We start from the raw sequence: 21,977 nt of genomic DNA, 5'->3' as shown, positions 1-21,977 counted from the left end.
CCTCCACCACTAATCTCCTCACTGTACCTCGCTCTCGCCTGTCCCGCCATCGACCCCCGGCCCACGTCATCCCCCGGGCCTGGAACGCCCTCCCTCTGCCCATCCGCCAAGCTAGCTCTCTTCCTCCCTTCAAGGCCCTGCTGAGAGCTCGCCTCCTCCAGGAGGCCTTCCCAGACTGAGCCCCTTCTTTCCTCTCCCCCTCGTCCCCCTCTCCATCCCCCCGTCTTACCTCCTTCCCTTCCCCACAGCACCTGTATATATGTATATATGGTTGTACATATTTATTACTCTATTTATTTATTTATTTATTTTACTTGTACATTTCTATCCTACTTATTTTATTTTGTTGGTATGTTTGGTTCTGTTCTCTGTCTCCCCCTTTTAGACTGTGAGCCCACTGTTGGGTAGGGACTGTCTCTATGTGATGCCAATTTGTACTTCCCAAGCGCTTAGTACAGTGCTCTGCACATAGTAAGCACTCAATAAATACGATTGATTGATTGATTGATTGATTGATTGGGAGGCCAGGCACCGCAGCCTTCCAAGCCTTACTGAAGGCCCATCTCCCCCAAGAGGCCTTCCCTGACTAAGCCCCCCTTTCCTCTTCTCCCATTCCCTTCTGTGTCACCCTGACTTGCTCCCTTTATTCATCCCCCCTCCCAGCCCCACACCATTTATGTCCACCTCTGTCATTTATTTCCTGCCCCTCTGGACTGTAAGCCCCTTGTGGGCAGGGAATGTGTCTGTTCTATTGTACTCTCTCAAGCGTTCAGTCCAATGCTCGGCACATAGTAAGTGCTCAGTAAATATGACTACTGACAAACATACCAAATCTGTTTTCCCCAGTTAGCTCATCACGATCCTCTTGCCAGAGGGATCACATGATGGTCCCTGGTGTTTATCTCTCCAACAGGTGATCATTGGTTGATTTCTGGGAAGCCCATCCCAGATCCGAACGTGGGGTTGGGGACCTGTGCCCGGGCACAGGGCAGATCCAAGCGGAGGCAGCATGGCAGCAGTGGGCACCACGGGGCTGCTGCTGGTGGCCTGCATCTGCATCTTGTTCTTTCTCCTGACCCGCGGGAGGAGGCGGGGAGCCGGGAAGCTGCCCCCTGGTCCCTTCCCTCTCCCTGTCCTAGGCAACCTCCTCCACATGGATACCAAGGACCTGGCCAATTCCATCCAGGCGGTGAGAAGGGTCAAGGGAGGGAGAGAGGAATGTTGGGATGGGGGGGAGGGAGATAAGGGGTGAATGGGAGATGATGGGGAGGAAATAGAAAGATGGGGAGAGAGGGGCTGAGGGAGGGGGAGAATGAAAGAAGACAAAGGAGGGACTTGTTGCGGGGGGGGGGGTCTCCAAAGACCTCTTATTGGGTGTGGAATGGGTGCGTTGTGCCATTAAGGCAGATGGATACCAAGGACCTGGCCAATTCCATCCAGGCGGTGAGAAGGGTCAAGGGAGGGAGAGAGGAACGTTGGGGCCAGGGGGAGGGAGAAAAGGGGAGAATGGGAGACGATGGGGAGGAAATAGAAAGATGGGGAGAGAGGGGCTGAGGGAGGGGGAGAATGAAAGAAGACAGAGGAGGGACTTGTTGGGGGGGGGGGTCTCCAAAGACCTCTTATTGGGTGTGGAATGGGTGCGTTGTGCCATTAAGGCAGATGGATACCAAGGACCTGGCCAATTCCATCCAGGAGGTGAGAAGGGTCAAGGGAGGGAAAGAGGAACGTTGGGACAGGGGGAGGGAGAAAAGGGGTGAATGGGAGACGATGGGGAGGAAAGAGAAAGATGGGGAGAGAGGGGCTGAGGGAGGGGGAGAACAAAAGAAGAGAAAGGAGGGACTTGTCGGGGGGTGGTTCTCCAAAGACCGCTTATTGGGTGTGGAGTGGGCGGGTTGTGACATTGGCCACATTAATCAATCAGAAGGGGCTGCCTGGGGGAGGAAGCCTGGCCGGTGGAAAGTCCAAGGTCCTTGCCCCTGTGACCGACTAAACTGGCAAATGGGGAGTGGTGGGGGGGGGGGGGTGACCAACTGCACTCCACTGGCATGTGGGCGGTCCACCCTGGGCCCCTCGATTCCCCGCCAGGGCCTGGATCAAGGCTGGCGGCCCGGAGGAGACGGCTCCTGGATGGCACGGTTGTGTGTTGGCAGCTGTGGGCCCGCTACGGGCCGGTGGTTTCGGTGCACTTCGGCGAGGAGCGGGCCGTCATGGTCCTCGGCTACGAGGCGGTGCGGGAGGTGCTGTTGGAGCGCGGAGAAGAGTTCCTGGCCCGGGGCAGCTTCCCCTCTTTGGATCGGACCAACCGGGGCCTAGGTGCGGGAGAGGAAGGGGGCGGGAGGGGACACCCAACACCAGCCCCTTCGACACCAGAGAAACTATTTGCCAATCAGTAGCATTTAGGGAGCACGTACCATGTGCAAAGCACTGCACTAAGCTCTTGGGATCACATGTCTGCTGTGTGACCTTGGGCAAGTCACTTCACTTCTCTGTGCCTCAGTTCCCTCATCTGTAAAATGGGGATTGAGACTGGGAACCCCACTGGGGACAGGGACTGTGGCCAACCCGATTTGCTTGTATCCACCCCAGGGCTTAGGACAGTGCCTCGCACATAGTAAGCGCTTAACAGATACCATTATTATTATTATTATTATTATTATTATTACTACAACAGAGTTGGCAATCAATCGATGGTATTTAAGGAGTGCTTACTATATGCAGAGCACAGCACTAAGCACTTGGGAGAGTGCAATACAACAGAGTTGGCAATCAATCAATGGTATTTATAGAGCGCTTACTATGTGCAGAGCACTGCATTACGCACTTGGGAGAGTACAATACAAGAGAATTAATAAACACAGTTCCTACCCCTAAAGTGCTCACTGTCTAGAAGGGAAGACAGACATTAATACGAATAAGTAATTCATAGTCTAGAATTTAAAGAAATGTCTCTATAAGTGCTGTGGGGTTGAGGGGAAGGACGAATATCCAATGCTCAAAGGTCACAGATTCATTCATTCTTCCATTCACTCAATAGTATTTATCGAGCACTTTTTGTGTGCAGAGCACTGCACTAAGCACTTGGGAAAGTACAATAAAACAGTAAACAGTGCCATTCCCGGCTCACCGTGAGCTCACAGTCTATTGAGGGGGAGACAGACAACAGTACAAATAAATAAAATGACAGATGTGGACATAAGTGCTTTGGGGCTAGGAGAGGGGAAGGGCAAAGGGATAAATAAAATTACCCACGCACCAAAAGTGCGTGGACGATGCGGGATGGAGAGGGAGCAGGGGGAAAGGGGACATCTGCGGGGAAGCCGGAGAAACTCTGGGGGGCCTCGCTTGGGGACCGACCCCCTTCCCCTCCGGTCCTCCCTAACGAGGATGGTCCGCCCTTCTATCCCCAGGGATCATCATGAGTAATGGGGAGCGCTGGAGGGATTTACGCCGCTTCTCCCTCAGTGTCCTGCGTGACTTGGGGATGGGCAAGCGCGGCCTAGAGGAGCGTGTCCAGGACGAAGCCCAGTGCCTGCTGGAAGAATTCCGCAAAACCCAGGGTGAGGGGCCCCACCCCCTATCGCCTCTCCAGCCTCAGTTTACCCCCAGGCCACCGTCCAGGGAGTTGGAGGACCTGGGTTCTAATTCTGGCTCTGCCACTTGTCTGCTGGGTGACTAATAATAATAATAATGATGTCATTTATTAAGCACTTACTATGTGCAAAGCACTGTACTAAGTGCAGGGGAATTTACAAGGTGATCAGGTTGTCCCACGGGGAATGATAATAATAATACTGGTACTTGTTAAATGCTCACTCTGTGCCAGGCACTGTACTAAGCACTGGAGCGGGTACAGGTAAATCGGGTCCCTGTCCTGCATTGGGCTCACAGTCTTAATCACCATTTTACAGATGAGGGAGCTGAGGCCCAGAGAAGTGAGGCGACTAGCCCGAGGTCAAACAGCAGACAAGTGGCAGGGCCGAGATATGAACCCATGATCTTCCAACTCCCAGGCCCGCGGTCTATCCACCGCGCCACGCTGCTACGCTTCATTTCCCCGGGCCTCTGTTCCCTCATCTGCAACATGGGGATTCGATCCCTGTTCTCCTGCCGACTTAGAATGTTCATTCAATTGTATTTATTAAGCGCTTACTGTGTGCACAGCACTGTACTAAGCGCTTGGTTCTAGAATGTTATATTGTACTTTCCGGAGCACTTAGAGTGCTCCGCACAAAGTAAGTCTGACCTGAATTGAGATCCCCATGTGGGACCCGATTATCTTGTACCTATCCCGGCACTTACTACAGGGCTTAGCATATAGTCAGCACTTAACAAATACTATTATTATTATTGTTATTATTATTATCGATGTATTTACTGAGCACTTACAATGTGCAGAGCACTCCATTAAACGCTTGGGAGAATCGAGGAAGACCCCAATGTTGCACATTTAGCCAGGAGAGGTAGAGGAACAGAGATGATAATGTTGCCAACTTTTGTGTCGCCACGCCACCCGCCCAGGCCAGCCCTTCGACCCCAGGCTCCTCCTGGGCAGAGCGACCGCCAACGTCATCTGCCAAGTGGTGTTAGGACAGCGGTTCTCCTACACCGACGACGACTTCCTCACCCTCGTGCGGCTACTTAACAAGACCACCGAGCTGCAGAGCTCCTTGTCCGGGCAGGTGCGTGCCAACAGGGTCCCGGGGGGAGTGGCCGGAGAGTGGGAATGGGGGCACTGTGTGGGCGGCAGCCCCAGTCTGACCTGAGTGGGCAGGGCCCTGGGAAGGGGGGAAGGACAGAGGGTGGAAGGTGACTCGTCTCTTTCTTCGAAGGGCTTCTAGCCTGCTGGGACACCCACACACAAACTCTGCAGGGGGAGGGACCGACAGAGGAAGGGCATGGGGTCCCTATCAATCAATCGATCAATCACATCAAGTGATTACTGTGTGCACAGCAAGCAGCGTCGCTTAGTGGATAGATCACAGATCCGGGAGTCAGAAGGATCTGGGTTCTAATCCCACCTCCGCCACCCTGTCTGCCGTATGACCCTGGGCAAGTCACTCCTTGGGGCCTCAGTTACCTCACCTGTAAAATAGGGATAAGGGTGTGAGCCCCATGGGGGACAGGGACCGTGTCCAACTGGATTCAATTGTAGCCAGTTCTTAGAACAGTGCTTGGCACATAGTAAGTGCTTAACAATACCGTAATTATTATTATTACTTAACGCTTGAGAGGGTCCGATAGAACAATATAGCGGGACGCATTCCCTGCCCACAGTGAGCAGAGGGGGAGACTGCCATGAATGTAAATTAAAAAAATGACAGATAGGGACGTAAGTGCCGTGGAGAGGAAGGGGGATGAATAAAGGGAAGAAATCAGGGTGATGCAGAAAGGAGTGGGAGAAGCTGCTATCAGATTGGCAGCTTCTAGAGGGCAGGGGCTATATGCCTCCTTCTTTCTGTGTTTCTTCCCGTGTGTGTATGTGTGAGTGTAAACTGTCTCCGTCCCCCACCCCCAATCAGGCTGGAAGCTCTTAGACTGTAAGCTCGTTGTGGGCAGCAAACGTGTCTACCAGCTCTGGGAGAGTACGTTAGAATAAAGATGTTAGGCATCTAGATGGCTCCCTGCCCACAACAAGCTTACAGTCTGCGGGGGCTGGGGGGTGGGGGGGAGATGGACATAGATACAAATAAATATTGTACTCTCCCAAGCACTTAGCACAGTGCTCTGCGCAGAGTAGGCACTCAATAATTATGACTCACTGACACAGGGGAGACAGAACTCCCACACAAAGGGGAGACCCACCACGTCAGTGATGGAAGTGGAGCCCGGGACAGCCGAACCCGCAGTCACAGAAATCCACAGAAGGGCCCAGTGGCCGAGGGAGGCCCAGGAGCGGCGGAGAAGAACTTGGAGGGGGGGAGGAGGGGTACCCCGTTTCCTGCCCCCAGCCCGCCAAGGTCTGAAAGCCCTCCCTCCCTCTCTCACCACTCCCTCACAGATCTACAACATCATCCCTTCAATCATGAACTACCTGCCCGGCCCTCACCAGCAGATCTTCTCCAACATCCGCCGGACCCAGGACTTCGCGTCCTCGTGGGTGGACAAGCACCGAGAGACCCTGGAGCCCAACGCCCCCCGAGATTACATCGACAGCTTCCTCCTCAAGATGCAGCAGGTAGCCCCGGCCTCAGCCCCACCTGCCCCTCCCCACAGCAGTCCCCAGCAACCAGCCATGTTGCCAGAGCGCCGGTCCGGTTGGACACGGTCTCTGTCTCACGTGGGGCTCACAGCTTTAATCCCCATTTTACAGACGAGAGAACTGAGGCCCAGAGAAAAGAGGTGACTTGCCCAAGGTCACACAGCTGGAATTAGAACTCATGACTTTGTGACTCCCGGGCTGCTCTACTAGGCCCCGCTGCTTCTCTGGGTGACCCGGAGAGGTGGGGCCTCTAGTTTGGTGGGGGTTCAGGGTGGGCGCCGCTTCCCACGTCCCCCTCCTATCCCACCATCCCCAGGAGCAGAAGCAGCCGGACAGCGAGTTCACACTGGAGAACCTGAAGATGTGTGTCCATGATCTCTTCGTGGCTGGCACCGAGACAAGCAGCATCACCCTGTGCTACGCCTTCCTCGTCCTGCTCAAGTACCCGGCCGTGGCAGGTGATGTGGTGGACACTACCACCGCTAATAATAATAAGAATTGCAGTACTACTACTACTAATAATAATAATTGTGGTATTTGTTTTTGTTGAGTTTGTTTAATGATAATTGTTAAGCGCTTACTAGGTGCCAAGCACTGTATTAAGTGCTGGGATAGATACAAGTTAATCAGGTTGGACACAATCCCTGTCCCACATGGAGCTCACAGTCTTAACCCCCATTTTACGGAGGAGGAAACTGAGGCCCAGAGAAGTGACTTGCCCAAGGTCACACAGCAGACAAGTGGTGGAGTTGGGAGTAGAACTCAGGTCCTCTGACTCCCAGGGCCATGCTCTAGCCATAGGCAACAATATTTCTCTATTTGGTTAAGCATTAACTAGAACTAGAAGGCAAGAAATATGCCAAAAATAAATATTTGAAAAATTTGGTAGGAGGAGCCTGGAAAAAAATCAGGAAATGTGCTGATGTAACAATTGCCAGAAAAATACAAACTGTCAATTCTATGGTGTTTCCAGTGACAGTGTATGGATCTGAAAGCTGGACAGTGAAGAAACCGGATAGAAAGAGCAACGACTCTTGAAATGGGATGTTGGAAAGGGCTTTGGTGAATCCTTAAGAGAAGCAGCACGGCTTAGTGGAAAGAGCACGGGCTTGGGAGTCAGAGGTCATGGGTTCGAATCCCACTCCACCACTTGTCAGCTGTGTGACCTTGGGCAAGCCACTTAACTTCTCTGTGCCTCAGTTCCTTCATCTGTAAAATGGGGATTAAGATGGTGAGCCCCACATGGGACAACCCGATCTCCTTGTATTCCCCCCCAGCACTTGGAACAGTGCTTCACACATAGTAAACGCTTAACAAATACCATTAGTATTATTATTATTATTATTATTATTACCACGGACTGCTCGAAAAGCATACGAATGGCTTTTGGAGCCAGTTAAACCAAGATGGTCTTTGGAAGGCCAAATGACTCAATTTGGATTAGCATATTTTGGACACATCATCAGGAGGATTAATTCTCTGGCAAAGACACTGATGCTAGGAAAAGTCCAGGGAAAAACGTGGAAGAGGAAGACCAGCAGTTGGATGGATAGAAACCGTAACAGCGATAAGGGAAGAATCATTAGCAAGATTACTGATCGTGGCAGAAGATAGGACTTTCTGGACAAAATATATCCATAGAGTCACCGTGAATCAGAAACTACTCCACTGCACTTGATAGTTGATAACAATAAAGGTGTCCAGCACAGTACTTAGCTCTGGGGTGATAATTTAGTGATAACTATGGTACTTCTTTGGTGCTCACTGTGTGCCGAGCATTGTTCTAAGCACAGGGGTTGATTTACGATAATCAGGTCAGGCGCAGTCCCTGGCCCACATGGAGCTCACACTCTTGATCTCCATTTTAAGATGAGGGAACTGAGGCCCAGAGAAGTGAAGTGACTGGCACAAGGTTACCGAGCAGGCGCAGCGGGTTAGAACTCAGGCCCCCAGGATCACACACTCTTTGCCCTGGGGCCACGTGCAGGAGTGGGGATGGTGGGGGGTGGGTGGGATGGCAGTTGGGAGGCTAGGGAAGCTGACATCTCTCTGCCCCCCGATCTTTTCCCCGCCCCCCCAGACAAGATCTACAAGGAAATCCACCAGGTGATCGGGCAGGAGCGGGCCCCGGCCATCAAGGACAGGGCCCTGATGCCCTACACGGATGCCACCATCCACGAGATTCAGCGCCACCTCAATCTGGTCCCCCTCGGCCTCCCCCGTGCCACTGTCCGAGACACCCTTTTCCACGGCTTCGTCATCCCCAAGGTAACCTGAGCCCACATCCCAACCCAGCCAGGATGTCAGGGGTCAGACTGTGGCCGGGAAAGGATTAATGAAGACATAGGCCTAGTCCCTCGCCCACCAGCCTAGGCCCGGAAGAAACACGTGTGGGCTGCCAGATTCATTCATTCAATTGTATTTACTGACCATTTATACTGGGTGCAGAGTGCAGTACTAAGCGCTTGGGAAAGTACAGTGTGCTCGGGCAGCAGGGAAGCAGCATGGCACAGTGGATAGAGCACGGGACTGGAAGTCGGAAGGTCATGGGTTCTAATGCTAGATCCACCACTTGTCTGCTGTGTGGCCTTAGGCAAATCACTTCACTTCTCTGCGCCTCAGTTCCCTCATATGTAAAAAGGGGATTATTTATTTTACTTGTACATATCTATTCTATTTATTTTATTTTGTTAGTATGTTTGGTTTTGTTGTCTGTCTCCACCTTTTAGACTGTGAGCCCACTGCTGGGTAGGGACTGTCTCTATATGTTACCAACTTGTACTTCCCAAGTGCTTAGTACAGTGCTCTGCACACAGTAAGCGTTCAATAAATACGATTGATGATGATGATGATGATTGAGACTGTGAACCCCACGTGGGACGGCAACTGTGTTCAACCTGATTTGTCTGTATCCACCCCAGTGCTTGGCACATAGTAAGCGCTTAACAAATACCACTATTATTTTATTATGAAATTATTAATAATTTATTACAACACAATAGTAAACTGACACTTTCCCCTCCCACAATGAGCTTACAGTCTAGAGGGTTCTCTGCAAGCTGATGCAGACGGCGGGTGGTGTGGGAAGAGGTGTTGAAAGTCCGGGCCCTGGTTTCCCACTCCCCGTCTCCAGCTCAGTATTTATGGTCCTGCCCCCCTCCATGCACGCTCACACTCTTCCAAATCCTCCGCCCCTCTCTTCCCGGGATCCCCTTTCTCCTCAGAAACCTCCAGTGGATACCCAGACCTCTCCATTTCAACCAGGAACTCCTCAACATGAGCTTTGAGGCCTTCAGTCAGCTCTCTCCCCACTTTTCACCCACTCTCTTCTCCCACTACACCCCAGCGCGCACTCTTCACTCCTCTCCAGCTGACCTGCCCAGCACATCAATCTCGGCTCTCCTGCTGCCGATTTCTTGCTCGTGTCCCCCTGGCACCCAGGCAGGACCAGACCAGGTTCCAGGCCTCCTAACCTCCCCTCCCTGCCACCCACTCCCGATTCCAACTCCCGCACTCTTCCAGGGCACAACGGTCTACCCAGTCCTGGGCTCCGTCCTCAATGACCCACAGCAGTTCCCAGAGCCCGAACGCTTTGCCCCAGAACACTTCCTGGATGAGAAGGGAGCCTTTAAGAAGAGCGGAGCCTTTGTGGTCTTCGCTGCAGGTGCCGGGCGCGGGGTTGTGGGGTGGAGGAGGGCAAGGGGCATCTGGCTTTGGGTTGAGACGGGGGACAGGGAGGAGTGCAGGTGGGAGCCGTGCCCCTCTTCTGCCCACCCAGGCAAGCGGAACTGTGCCGGCGAGGGCATCGCCCGTATGGAGCTCTTCCTCTTCCTCACCACGCTGCTGCAGAGCCTCCGGTTTAGCCCACCCCCAGGAGTCGAGACCGTGGACTTGCAACCCGGGATCCGTGGTGTGGCCAACCTGCCACGCCCCTTCCAGATCTGCGTCACCCCGCACTGACCCGCTCCGGACCAGTCCTCATAGGGGCCTCCTCCACTGAGGATCGGAGGAAATAATAACAGTGATAATTATAATAATAATGCTGTACTAATCACTGGATACAATAAATCAGATTGGACACAGTCCCTGTCCCACGTGGGGCTCACAGTCTTGATCCCTATTTTATACATAAGGTAACTGAGTCACTGAGAAGTTAAGTGACTTGCCCAGTGTCACACGGTTGACAAGTTGTGGAGCTGGGATTAGAACCCACGACCTCTGACTCCCAAGCCCAGGCTCTTGCCACTAAGCCACCCTGCTTCTTTGTTAAGTGCTTATTCTGTGCCAGCCACTGTACCAAGCTCCGGGATAGATACAAGGTTATCAGGTTGGACACAGACCCTGTCCCGCGTGGGGCTCACACTCATAATCCCCATTTTACAGATGAGGTAGCTGAGGCCCAGAGAAGTTAAGTGACTTGCCCAAGCTCACAAGGCAGACATTTGGCAGAGTCGGGATTAGATCCCAAGTCCTTCTGACTCTCAGGCCCATTCTCTGTCTACTAAGCCATACGGTACCACAAAAAAAAAAGACAAAAGCAGCATCATTATTGTGGTATTTGTTAAGTGCTTATTACATGACAGGCCCTATACTAAGCGCTGAGGTGGATACAAGCAAATCAGGTTGGACACAGTATGGCAGAGTGGATAGAGCATAGTCCTGGGAGTCAGGTGGTCATGAGTTCTAATTCCCGCTCTGCCACCTGTCTGCTGTGTGACCTTGGGCAAGTCACTTCGCATCTCTGGGCCTCAGTTCTCTCATCCGTAAAATGAGGATTAAGACTGTGAGCCCCATGTGGGACAGGGACTAGGTCCAACCCGATTTGCTGGTAACCACCCCAGAGCCTGGCTCATAGTAAGCACTTACTAAATACCATAATTTTTTTTTTTAAAGGGATCAAGTTGGGAACCCGGTCCCTTCCATGGCGGGAGCCTGCCCTGGCTCATCCTCCTGCCTCCCGTCCCCTAAATGACAAGGCCACTGCCTTGTTTGTGCAGCTGCGGGTCAATAGTCATCAGGTCACTGTGGGAGTGGGGGCAGGTGACCGGGCCCCTGTGCCACCCAAAGGGGAGATGTCCACGGCTGAGAACCACCCAATTCTCCCCCGTGGGGGGTCCCGGCTGGGTGGGGAGGGAGCTAGAGGGGGTAGAGGAGGATGGGAGGGGAGAGCAGAGCTCCCACCATGTCTGTCCATCCGTGCCAGGGTGACTACCAGCCGGGAGGTGGGTGCCAGGCCCGAGACTGAGGGAGGGGAAATGGGGGAGTGCTGAGATGGGGGCAGGGCTCTGGGGGGAGGAAATGGGGGGAGCCTGGCACCCTCAGGGCCAGCATTGGCCAGAGGCAGCCCACGACCCCGGACGTTGACCTGGGCCTGACGCAAGAGACTGAAGAGATTAAAGAGTGGGAGCCTAGGTGGGGTGGTGGGAGAGCCCAGCTCCGTGCCCACCATGGACTTAGGAGTGGCTCTCGGCCTGGCTCTGGCCCTAGCCCTGTCCTGCCTGCTGCTGCTGGTCACCCTTTGGCGCCACCGCTTTTCGGGGCTGCCCCCCGGCCCCCCTCCGCTGCCCTGGGTGGGCAACATGCTCAAGGTGGACGTGGCAGACCTGCTGCGGTCCCTCCGTCAGGTGAGGAGTCCGTGCCAGGCCCGGCGCCACTGTCAGAAGGCGGGGGGGATGAGGTCAGGGAAGAGCTGTGTACCTGGCCGGACTGGCACTCACTGCCACGGCCCCTGCCCACCTATTAATGTGTATAATAATAATTATGGCATTTGTTAAGCGCTTACTATGTGCAAAGCACTGTTCTAAGCGCTGGGGAGGCTACAAGGTGATGAGGTTGTCCCATGGGGGGGCTCACAAAAACACTGTTCTAAGCGCTGGAGAGGTTACAAGGTGACCAGGTTGTCCCACTGGGGGCTCACAGTCTTCATCCCCATTTTGCAGAGGAGGTAACTGAGGCCCAGAGAAGTTAAGTGACTTGCCTAAAGTCACACAGCTGGCAAATGGCGGAGCCGGGATTTGAACCCATGACCTCTGACTCCAAAGCCCGGGCTCTTTCCACTGAGCCACGCTGCTACTTCCCCCTCTAGACTCATGGTGGGCAGGGAACGTGTCTGCCAACTCTACTGTATTCTCCCAAGTGCTTGATATAGCACTCTGCGTATAATAAGTGGTCACTAAATAACACTGATGATGATGATGGGACATGGTACTGGACCTGGGGTCTAGGTTTGGGGGCTGGAGTCTGGCATCTGGGGGTGAGGGGCTGGGCATAGGGCCCAGAGTCTGAGGCAAGAGACGGGCTAGGCTCGGGCTCAGGGGCTGAGGTTCAATCAATCATATTTATTGAGCGCTTACTATGTGCAGAGCACTGTACTAAGCGCTTGGGAAGTACAAATTGGCAACATATACAGACAGCCCCTACCCAACAGTGGGCTCACAGTCTAAGAGGGGGAGACAGAGAACAAAACCAAACATACTAACAAAATAAAATAAATAGAATAGATATGTACAAGTAAAATAAAGAGAGTAATAAATATGTACAAACATATATACATACATACAGGAGCTGTGGGGAAGGGAAGGAGGTAAGATGGGGGGGATGGAAAGGGGGACGAGGGGGAGAGGAAGGAAGGGGCTCAGTCTGGGAAGGCCTCCTGGAGGAGGTGAGCTCTCAGCAGGGCCTTGAAGGGAGGAAGAGAGCTAGCTTGGCGGATGGGCAGAGGGAGGGCAACCAGCTCTAACCAGCTGCCTGGGCTACTCTCTCCCCTGCCAGCTGAGCCACGAGTACGGGCCCATCTACACCTTCCACCTGGGCTCCCGCCCCTGCATCGTCCTTTCCGGCTTCCAGGTGCTCAAGGAGGCCCTCATCGATCGGGCGGAGGAGTTCGGGGGGCGCGGGGATTTTCCTGCGGTGCAAATGTGGAGCCACGGGGATGGTGAGGCGGGCACGGGGTGGGTGGAGAGGCCGGAAGGACGGCAGGTACTCCCGACTGCCAAGCTGGTCCGTCAGAATGGACGGTGCCCAGCCAAGGGCCACACTTAAGGGGAGGGGGCACCAGGCTGGGAAGTGGGGGGGGTCTCTCTCTGGCCTGGTCTGGGGGCAAGGCTGGCAGGGAAACAGGGTGACACCCCCCCCCCCCCCAACCATTCTCTCCTCGCATTGCTGAGGTGTGGGTTTCTGGTGCAGTGGATAGATCACGGGCTTGGAGTCAGAAGGTTATCGTCATCAATCAATTGTATTTATTGAGCGCTTACTGTGTGCAGAGCACTGTACTAAGCGCTTGGGAAGCACAAATTGGCAACATATAGAGACAGTCCCTACCCAACAGTGGGCTCACAGTCTAAAAGGGGGAGACAAAATCAAACATACTAACAAAATAAAATAGAATAGATATGTACAAGTAAAATAAATAGAGTAATAAATATGTACAAACATATATACATATATACAGGTGCTGTGGGGAAGGGAAGGAGGTAAAATGGGGGGATGGAGAAGGGGATGAAGGGGAGAGGAAGGAAGGGGCTCAGTCCGGGAAGGCCTCCTGGAGGAGGTGAGCTCTCAGTAGGGCCTTGATCCTCGCTCCACCACTTGTCTGCTGTGTGACCTTAGGCAAGTCACTTGACTTCTCTGTGCCTCAGTTCCCTCATCTGTAAAATGGGGTTTGAGGCTGTGAGCCCCACCTGGGACAGGGACTGTGTCGAACCCTATTTGCTTGTATCCACCCCAGTGCTTAGTAAAGTGCCTGGAACATAGTAAGCGCTTAACAAATACCATTATTATATGCCACTGATGATGATGGTGATGGAGCTCACTGTGTGCAGAACACTGTGCAATGCAATAGAGGTGGTAGACACTCACGAGGAGCTTACCGTGTGCAGGAGGGCTGGAGGCAGGGGGATGGATGGGTCGGCCTTCTTCCCCAGGGATCGTGTACGGCTCCGGGGAACGCTGGAAACAGCTGCGCCGATTCGCCATCACCACGCTGAAGAACTTGGGCATGGGCAAGCGCAGCATGGAGCAGCGGATCCAGGAGGAGGCCCAGTATCTCCTGGAAGAATTTCACAAAACCGGAGGTGAGGGTCCCCCCGGGGTCCCCTGCCCCCAGCCCCCTCGTTCCTTGCTCATCTGGGGCCTGTTCAAACAGGGTGCACTGGTTGGCAGGGGGCTGCTTTGGAGAAGTCTCTCACACCCGCAGGAGAGTGCCAGGAAGATGTAAGGCCCAGCTCTGTTCCCTGCCTCAGTTTCCCCATCCCGTAGGAAGTGTGGTCTTAAGGGGCTTCAGAGTCATCAAAAGTTGGGGGGGAAGGGGTATGAGGGGATGGCGTGGGTGGGACGGCCCGGTCTCACCAGCCCAGGGCGGCCCAGGCCAGCCCTTTGACCCCACCTTCTTCCTGAGCTGCGCGGGCTCCAACATCATCTGCTCCTTGGTGTTCGGGGATCGCTTCCCCTACGACGACCAGCGCTTCCTCACCCTCATGAACCTGATCAACAGCAACTGGAGGCTCATGAGCTCTACCTGGGGACAGGTGAGGGCTGGGGGCGGGGCCAGGCCGTCTCACCCAGTTGCCTGGTGAAAACCTTTCAGTTGATCAATGATATTTATTAAGCGCTTACTCTGTGCAGAGCACTGGACTAAGTGCTTGGGAGGGTAGAATCCAAGTCAATCAACAACGGTATTTATTGAGTGCTTATTATGTGCAGACCACTCGACAAAGCACTTGGGAAAGTCATTCATTCAACTGTATTTATTGAGTGCTTACTGTGTGCAAAGCACTGTATTAAGCGCTTGGAAAGTACAGTTCGGCAACAAATAGAGACAATCCCTACCCAACAATGGGCTCACAATCCAATTCAAGGGAAGCAGCGTGGCTCAGAGAGGCAGTATGGCTCAGTGGAGAGAGTCCGGGCACTGGAGTCAGAGGTCATGGGTTCTAATTTCTGCCCCGCCACTTGTCAGCTGTGTGACTTTGGGCAAGTCACTTCACTTCTCTGGGCTTCAGTTCCCTCATTTATAGAGAAGCAGCATGGCTCAGTGGAAAAGAGCCCGGGCTTTGGAGTCAGAGGTCATGGGTTCAAATCCCAGCTCCACCAATTATCAGCTGTGTGACTTTGGGTAAGTCACTTAACTTCTCTGTGCCTCAGTTCCCTCATCTGTAAAATGGGGATTAAGACTGTGAATCCCCCGGGGGACAACCTGATCATCTTGTAACCTCTCCAGCGCTTAGAACAGTGCTTTGCACATAGTAAGCGCTTAATAAATGCCATTATTATTATTAAAAGGGAGATTAAGACTGTGAGCCCCCAGTGGGACAACCTGATCACCTTGAACCTCCTCAGCGCTTAGAACAGTGCTTTGTACATAGTAAGCTCTTAATAAATGCCATCATTAAATTCAACACAACAGGATTAGCAGTCCCATTCCTTGCCCATAAGGAGCTTTCAGTCTAGAGAGGGAGGCAGGCATTAGTATAAATACATTTTTAATGGTATGTCCTATGTGCCGGGCATTGTCCTAAGCCCTAGGGTAGATACAAGCCAAACATCATCATCCTCATCAATCGTATTTATTGAGCGCTTACTGTGTGCAGAGCACTGTACTAAGCGCTTGGGAAGTACAAGTTGGCAACATATAGAGACAGTCCCTACCCAACAGTGGGCTCACAGTCTAAAAGGGGGAGACAGAGAACAAAACCAAACATACTAACAAAATAAAATAAATAGAATAGATATGGACAAGTAAAATAAATAAATAAAAAGATTAATAAATATGTACAAAAATATATACATATATATACAGGTGCTGTGGGGAAGGGAAGGAGGTAAGATGGGGGGATGGAGAGGGGACGAGGGGGAGAGGAACATGTTGGACACAATCAATCAATCAATCAATCAATCAATCAATCGTATTTATTGAGCGCTTACTATGTGCAGAGCACTGTACTAAGCGCTTGGGAAGTACAAATTGGCATCACATAGAGACAGTCCCTACCCAACAGTGGGCTCACAGTCTAAAAGGGGGAGACAGAGAACAGAACCAAACATACCAACAAAATAAAATAAGTAGGATAGAAATGTACAAGTAAAATAAATAAATAAATAAATAAATAGAGTAATAAATATGTACAACCATATATACATATATCCATATCTCAATTGCGACTCACTATGTGTAATAATATAACACGAGAAGCAACATGGCCTAATGGATAGAGCATGGATCTGCGAGTCAGAAAGGCCTGGGTTCTAATCCCGACTCCATCACAGGTCTGCAGTGTGACCTTGGACAAGTCACTTCACTTCTCTGGGCCTCATTTACCTCATCTGTCAAATGGGGGTTAAGGGTGTGAGCCCCACGTGGGAAGGGGACTCTGTCCAACCTGATTAACATGTACCTATCCCAGTACTTAGAACAATCCTTGGCACATAGTAAGCACTCAACAAGTACCATAATTATAATTATTATTATATAATATAATGTGATTGTGATGTAATGTGATATAACATTGTAATATATGTATAATCTGTTTAATAAATGTATAACTTAAATGTATAAATTATGATTAATATGTTGTAATATAATACATGATATATACTGCAATGAATGGTATGTAATTTAATATGATTATTATATAATAAGTTATACATAATTTAAAGATATGTCCGTAAATGCGGTGGGCTGGGGGTGGGACTAATAGCCAATGTCCGCAGGTCACAGTTCCAGGTGCGTAGAGGACACAGAAGGGGGTGACGCAGATAAGAGCCAGTGGCCATAGGGCTGAGTGGGGGTTTGGGGGTCCGGTCCGGGCCAGCGCTGGCATCCTGTCTGGTGGCCCCCTCCCACCGTTCGCCCTCCTGCATCTTTCCCCAGCTCCTCTTCACCTTCCCCAAAATCATGCGCCACGTGCCGGGCCCACACCGTCAGATCTTCAGGAACTACCTGCAGCTGGAGGCCTTTGTGGCCACCCGCGTGGCCCTGAACAAGGCCTCACTGGACCCCAGCCAACCCCGGGACTATATCGACTACTTCCTCCTCAAGATGGACCAGGTGACGTCCCACCCCTACTCAATCAATCAATGTCAATCAGTCATATTTATTGAGCACTTACTGTTCGCAGAGTGCCATACTAGGCACTTCAGAGACTATCCTATATACTCCTCCCTCTTTCTTATGGTATTAGTTAAGTTTTTATTAATTAATTAATGATGGCATTTGTTAAGCGCTTACTCTGTGCCAAGCACTGTTCTAAACACTAAAGGGGATACCAGGTAATCAGGTTGTCCCACGTGGGGCTCACAGCCTTAATCCCCATTTTACGGATGAGGTATCTGAGGCCCAGAGAAGTTAAATGACTTGCCCAAAGTCACACAGCTGACAAGTGGTGGAGCCGGGGTTAGAACCCACGTTCCCTGACTCCCAAGCCTGGGCTCTTTCCACTGAGTCACACTGCTTCTCTATGTGCCAGGCACTGTACTAAGCACTGGGGCAGGTAGATGCATGCTAATCAGGTTGGACACAGTCCCATTTTACAGATCAGGTAACTGAGGTACTCTCCCAAGTGCTTAGTACAGTGCTCTGCACAGTAAGTGCTCAAAAAACAAGATTGAATGATTGAATGAATGAGGCACAGAGAATCAATCAATCAATCGTATTTATTGAGCGTTTACTGTGTGCAGAGCACTGTACTAAGCGCTTGGGAAGTACAAGTTGGCGACATCTAGAGATGGTCCCTACCCAACAGTGGGCTCACAGTCTAGAAGGGGGAGACAGAGAACAAAACAAAACGGGACAATAAACAGACACATTCCCTGCCCGTGAGTGCAAGGGCGACGCAGGAGAGAGAAGGAGTAGGGGAGATGAGGGCTTAGTCATGGAGGGCCTCCAGGAGGAGGTGTGCTTTTAGTAAAGCCTTGGTCCCCCCACCCCGTCAGGAGAAGGACAACCCCAAAAGCCACTTCAACGAGCAGACGCTGTCCAAGACGACCGTGAACCTGTTCTTCGCCGGCACCGAGACCGTCAGCTCCACGTTGCGCTACGGCCTCCGCATCCTCCTCCGCCACCCCGAGGTGGAGGGTGCGTGGGGGCTAGAACCCACTCCCCTAAGGCCCAGTGTGACTGCCCGAGGGTGGAAGAGGCCCCAGGAGGTGGGAGGGTGCAGGCCACGGGATGCCATGCCCACGCTGCGCCCGCTGGTGCCCGGCAGCCCGGATCCACGCGGAGATCGACGAGGTGATCGGGCCGAGCCGCCAGCCCTGCATGGAGGACCGGGCCCGGATGCCGTACACGGATGCGGTGATCCACGAGATCCAGCGCTTCGCCGACATCGTGCCCATGGCCGTGCCCCACACCGTCACCCGCCCCATCTCCTTCCGCGGGTACTCGCTGCCCAAGGTGAGCGTTTTGAATCTGCCAAACTCCCGGCGGCCTGCCCCCCATCCCTTCCGCCCCCATCTGCCCTGCTCTGACCGGCTCTCCTGTCCGGCCCAGGACTTGAACGTCATCCCGCTGCTCTGCACTTCCCACTTCGACCCATCCCAGTTTGAGAACCCCACCTCCTTCGACCCTGGACACTTTCTGGACGCCACCGGCCACTTCAAGAGGAACGAGGCCTTCCTGGCCTTCTCCGCAGGTGGGACTGGGCCCCCATGCCAGCCCCGGCACCGGGCAAGGGTACATATCCCTCCCACATGTCGAGCGGGCCCTGAGCAGGAGGACACAGCCGAGACACCAACAGGGGACAGTGGGAAGGGACTACTTCCAAAGGGACAGCATGGAAAAGAAACACACGCACGTGCTCACCGATAATGGGAGACCCAGACACACATTCACGTATACCCACTGACCCATAATAATAATAATGGTATTATTTTAAGTGCTTCTTATGGGCCAGGCACAACTCTAAGCACTGGGGTAGATACGAGCTAATCCAGTTGGACGCAGTCCCTGTCCCACATAGGGCTCACAGTCCTAATTCCCATTTTACAGATGAGGGAAATGAGGCCCAGAGAATTGAAGTGACTTGCCCAAGGTTCAGATAGCAGACAGGTGGCAGAGCCGGGATTAGAACCCAGGTCCTTATGACTTCCAGGACCGAACCCTATCCACTAGGGCACACTGCTTTTCATGTTTCTAGATGCATTTGCACAAACGCACATGCTGACACTGACGCGCTCGCAGATAGATCCATGTGGATACAGACACAGTGACACAGGCACACACACAATAACATCATCATGAACATACTGACAAACACAAACAGGTACAAACACCATGTACGTTTGGACCCAGACATGCAAACCCTGTCACAAACGTGCCAAAACACAAGGTTCCCTCCCCTCCATCACCCACACATATGGATACAGATCCACAGGCACAGACAAACACACACCATGACACACATCTACACCCAGATACCACAGAATTGACACACACAGCCACACAGGGATACCATGCCCACAGACACTGGCACCATCCCACAGATTTAGAGGCTGACAGGTGGCCAAGCCCACACTCTGACCCACCTCCCTTACTGACCACACATGCACACACACACACACACACACACACACACACGCACTCTCTCTCTCTCTCTCTCTCTCTCTCTCTCTCTCTCTCACTCTCTCTCTCTCACTCACTCATACCCAGCAGCTGGCTGCCATCTCTCATCAATCAATCTTATTTATTGAGTGCTTACTGTGTGCAGAGCACTGTACTAAGCACTTGGGAAGTACAAGTTGGCAACATATAGAGACGGTCCCTACCCAACAGTGGGCTCACAGTCTCGAAGGGGGAGACAGACAACAAAACCAAACATACTAACAAAATAAAATAAATAGAATAGATATGCACAAGTAAAATAAATAAATAAATAGAGTAATAAATATGTACAAACATATATGCATATATACATGATCACCTTGTATCCCCCCCCCCAGTGCTTAGAACAGTGCTTGGCACATAGTAAGCACTTAACAAATGCCATTATTATTATTATTATTATTATTATCTCTCAGATGGAAACTCATGCGAGGTCTCCAGCTCTGCCCCCATCTCTATCTCCATCCCTTCTCTAACCCCAATGCTATTGCTGTCCTTGTCTCTGACTCTGATGCTGTCTCTGTCCCTTTCTCTGTCTCTAACCCTGATGGTGTCTTTGTCTCTGAGCCTGATGTTGTTTCTGTCCCTGCCTCTGACCCTGACAGCCTGTCTCTGACCCTGATGCTGCCTCTGCCCCTGAAGCCATCTCAGTCCCTGTCTCTGATCCTGACACTGTCTCTCTCTGACCCTGCTGCTATCTCTGCCCCTGTCTCTGCCCTTGAAGCCATCTCATTCCCTGTCTCTGCCCCTGACACTGTCTCTGTCCTTGTCTCCGCCCCTGGTGCCGTCTCTGTGGCTCTCTGCCACTGTCTCCATCTCTGAGGGGTCGGTGTGTGTTTCTCTGCCCCTGTGTGCGTGTGCGGTGCAGGGAAGCGCCTGTGCCTGGGCGAGAGCCTGGCCGTGATGGAGCTCTTCCTGTTCCTGACGTCGCTGCTGCAGCGCTTCCGCCTCGGGACCCTGGAGGACCGGGCCTCCATCGACCTCAGCCCCCAATCCACCGGCCTCGGCAGCCTCCCCCGTCTCTACCGGCTCTACCTGCTGCCCCGCTGAGCTCCACGGGCCCACTAGCCCCCTCCCCGATCTGCCCTGCCCCGACCCCAATATCTGCCCCAGACACACCCCGGCCCTGCCCTCACCAAGGTCTGCCTAGGCCCCACCCTAGCCCTGCCCCAGTCCCACCCCAATAAAGACCCCCCAAGGCCTGGTCTTCTCAGTAGTGTGTTGATGGAGGGGAGGGGGCTCATTTTCTGTGCCCAGTCTGGGGCAGACACAGTTCTGGGCCCCTCTAGGTGCAGGATCTGGATTTCCAGCTGTGGGGTTCCCTCCACCTCGGCTCCCTCCTCCTTGTCTCCTGCCCCTGAGTTCCATGGCCCGGCAGCAGCCCCCATGCTCCTGGAGATTGGGTTGCTGGAAAAGTCAGGGAGAGGAAGAGTACCCCCCTGGAGATCCACAGTACGTTGGGGTGAACTAGGCCCTGGTACCCACACAATGCCACAGAGCTGCACCCACACTGTGATAAGCCTATACTCTCTCCACAGAGACAATGCAGCTTGTTTTGGAGGACTATCAAGGGTCATCTCAACCATCCCCTGCACCATTCCCCATAGATTCCCCACACCACAAATCTCTGTCAATCCAACAGCGCTCTCCATCCCCCTTGGCATTTAGCTACTTACATCCATCAGCCCGGCTGTTGGTCCAGTAATAATAATAGGGACAAGGAGAGACAAAGAGGAAGAGAAAAAGAGGACAGAGAAAGAGAGAGAGAGAGAAAGAAAGAGGAGAAGGAGGAGGAGAAGGGGAAAGAAGGAGGAGGAGGAGGAGGAGAGGAAGAAGAAGAAGAAGAAGAAGAAGAAGAAGAAGAAGAAGAAGAAGAAAGAAGGAGAAGAAGGAGGAGGAAAAGAAGAGGAAGAAGTAGAGGAGGAGGTGGAGGATCAGGAGGATCAAGCGCTTAGTACAGTGCTCTGCACAAAGTGCTCAATAAATACGATTGATTGATCAGGAGGAGGCGGAGGATCAGGAGGAGGAGGAGAAGGAGGAAAAAAAGAAGAAAAGAAAAAAAAAGAAGAAGAGAAGAAGAGAAGAAGAAAAGTAGAAGAAAAAGACTATGCTTGTTATGGGAAGGGAACTTGTCTGCTAATTCTGTTGTATTGCATTTTCCCAAGCATTTAGTACAGTCTTCTG

General features: G+C 52.4%; 2 protein-coding genes across 2 annotated transcripts; both read left to right on the top strand.

The window, feature by feature from the left end:
- The first annotated feature begins 990 nt into the window (after nt 1-990).
- Nucleotides 991-10,282, top strand: LOC119945681 (cytochrome P450 2F5-like). Its single transcript, XM_038766800.1, has 9 exons — nt 991-1,189; nt 2,151-2,313; nt 3,408-3,557; nt 4,519-4,679; nt 5,999-6,175; nt 6,516-6,657; nt 8,280-8,467; nt 9,722-9,863; nt 9,978-10,282. The coding sequence occupies exons 1-9, from the start codon at nt 1,010-1,012 to the stop codon at nt 10,157-10,159; spliced, it is 1,485 nt and encodes a 494-aa protein (XP_038622728.1). The 5' UTR covers nt 991-1,009; the 3' UTR covers nt 10,160-10,282.
- Nucleotides 10,283-11,618: 1,336 nt separating this feature from the next.
- Nucleotides 11,619-21,423, top strand: LOC119945969 (cytochrome P450 2F3-like). Its single transcript, XM_038767296.1, has 9 exons — nt 11,619-11,823; nt 12,971-13,133; nt 14,122-14,271; nt 14,564-14,724; nt 17,067-17,243; nt 18,128-18,269; nt 18,400-18,587; nt 18,684-18,825; nt 20,662-21,423. The coding sequence occupies exons 1-9, from the start codon at nt 11,647-11,649 to the stop codon at nt 20,841-20,843; spliced, it is 1,482 nt and encodes a 493-aa protein (XP_038623224.1). The 5' UTR covers nt 11,619-11,646; the 3' UTR covers nt 20,844-21,423.
- Nucleotides 21,424-21,977: the final 554 nt, after the last annotated feature.

Source organism: Tachyglossus aculeatus, chromosome 26, assembly GCF_015852505.1.
Source record: "Tachyglossus aculeatus isolate mTacAcu1 chromosome 26, mTacAcu1.pri, whole genome shotgun sequence".
NCBI lineage: Eukaryota > Metazoa > Chordata > Mammalia > Monotremata > Tachyglossidae > Tachyglossus > Tachyglossus aculeatus.
Note: the sequence above shows the minus strand (reverse complement) of the source record. Positions and strands in the feature narration are given on the sequence as shown.

Excerpts from the sequence above, each read along its gene's own strand:
- LOC119945969 (XM_038767296.1), top strand. The coding sequence starts at position 11,647 with ATGGACTTAGGAGTGGCTCTCGGCCTGGCTCTGGCCCTAGCCCTGTCC. Across the intron at positions 13,134-14,121 it reads AATGTGGAGCCACGGGGATG|GGATCGTGTACGGCTCCGGG; the intron begins GTGAGGCGGGCA and ends CTTCTTCCCCAG. Across the intron at positions 17,244-18,127 it reads TCCTCCTCAAGATGGACCAG|GAGAAGGACAACCCCAAAAG; the intron begins GTGACGTCCCAC and ends CCACCCCGTCAG.
- LOC119945681 (XM_038766800.1), top strand. The coding sequence starts at position 1,010 with ATGGCAGCAGTGGGCACCACGGGGCTGCTGCTGGTGGCCTGCATCTGC. Across the intron at positions 3,558-4,518 it reads AGAATTCCGCAAAACCCAGG|GCCAGCCCTTCGACCCCAGG; the intron begins GTGAGGGGCCCC and ends CCACCCGCCCAG. Across the intron at positions 9,864-9,977 it reads CTTTGTGGTCTTCGCTGCAG|GCAAGCGGAACTGTGCCGGC; the intron begins GTGCCGGGCGCG and ends CTGCCCACCCAG.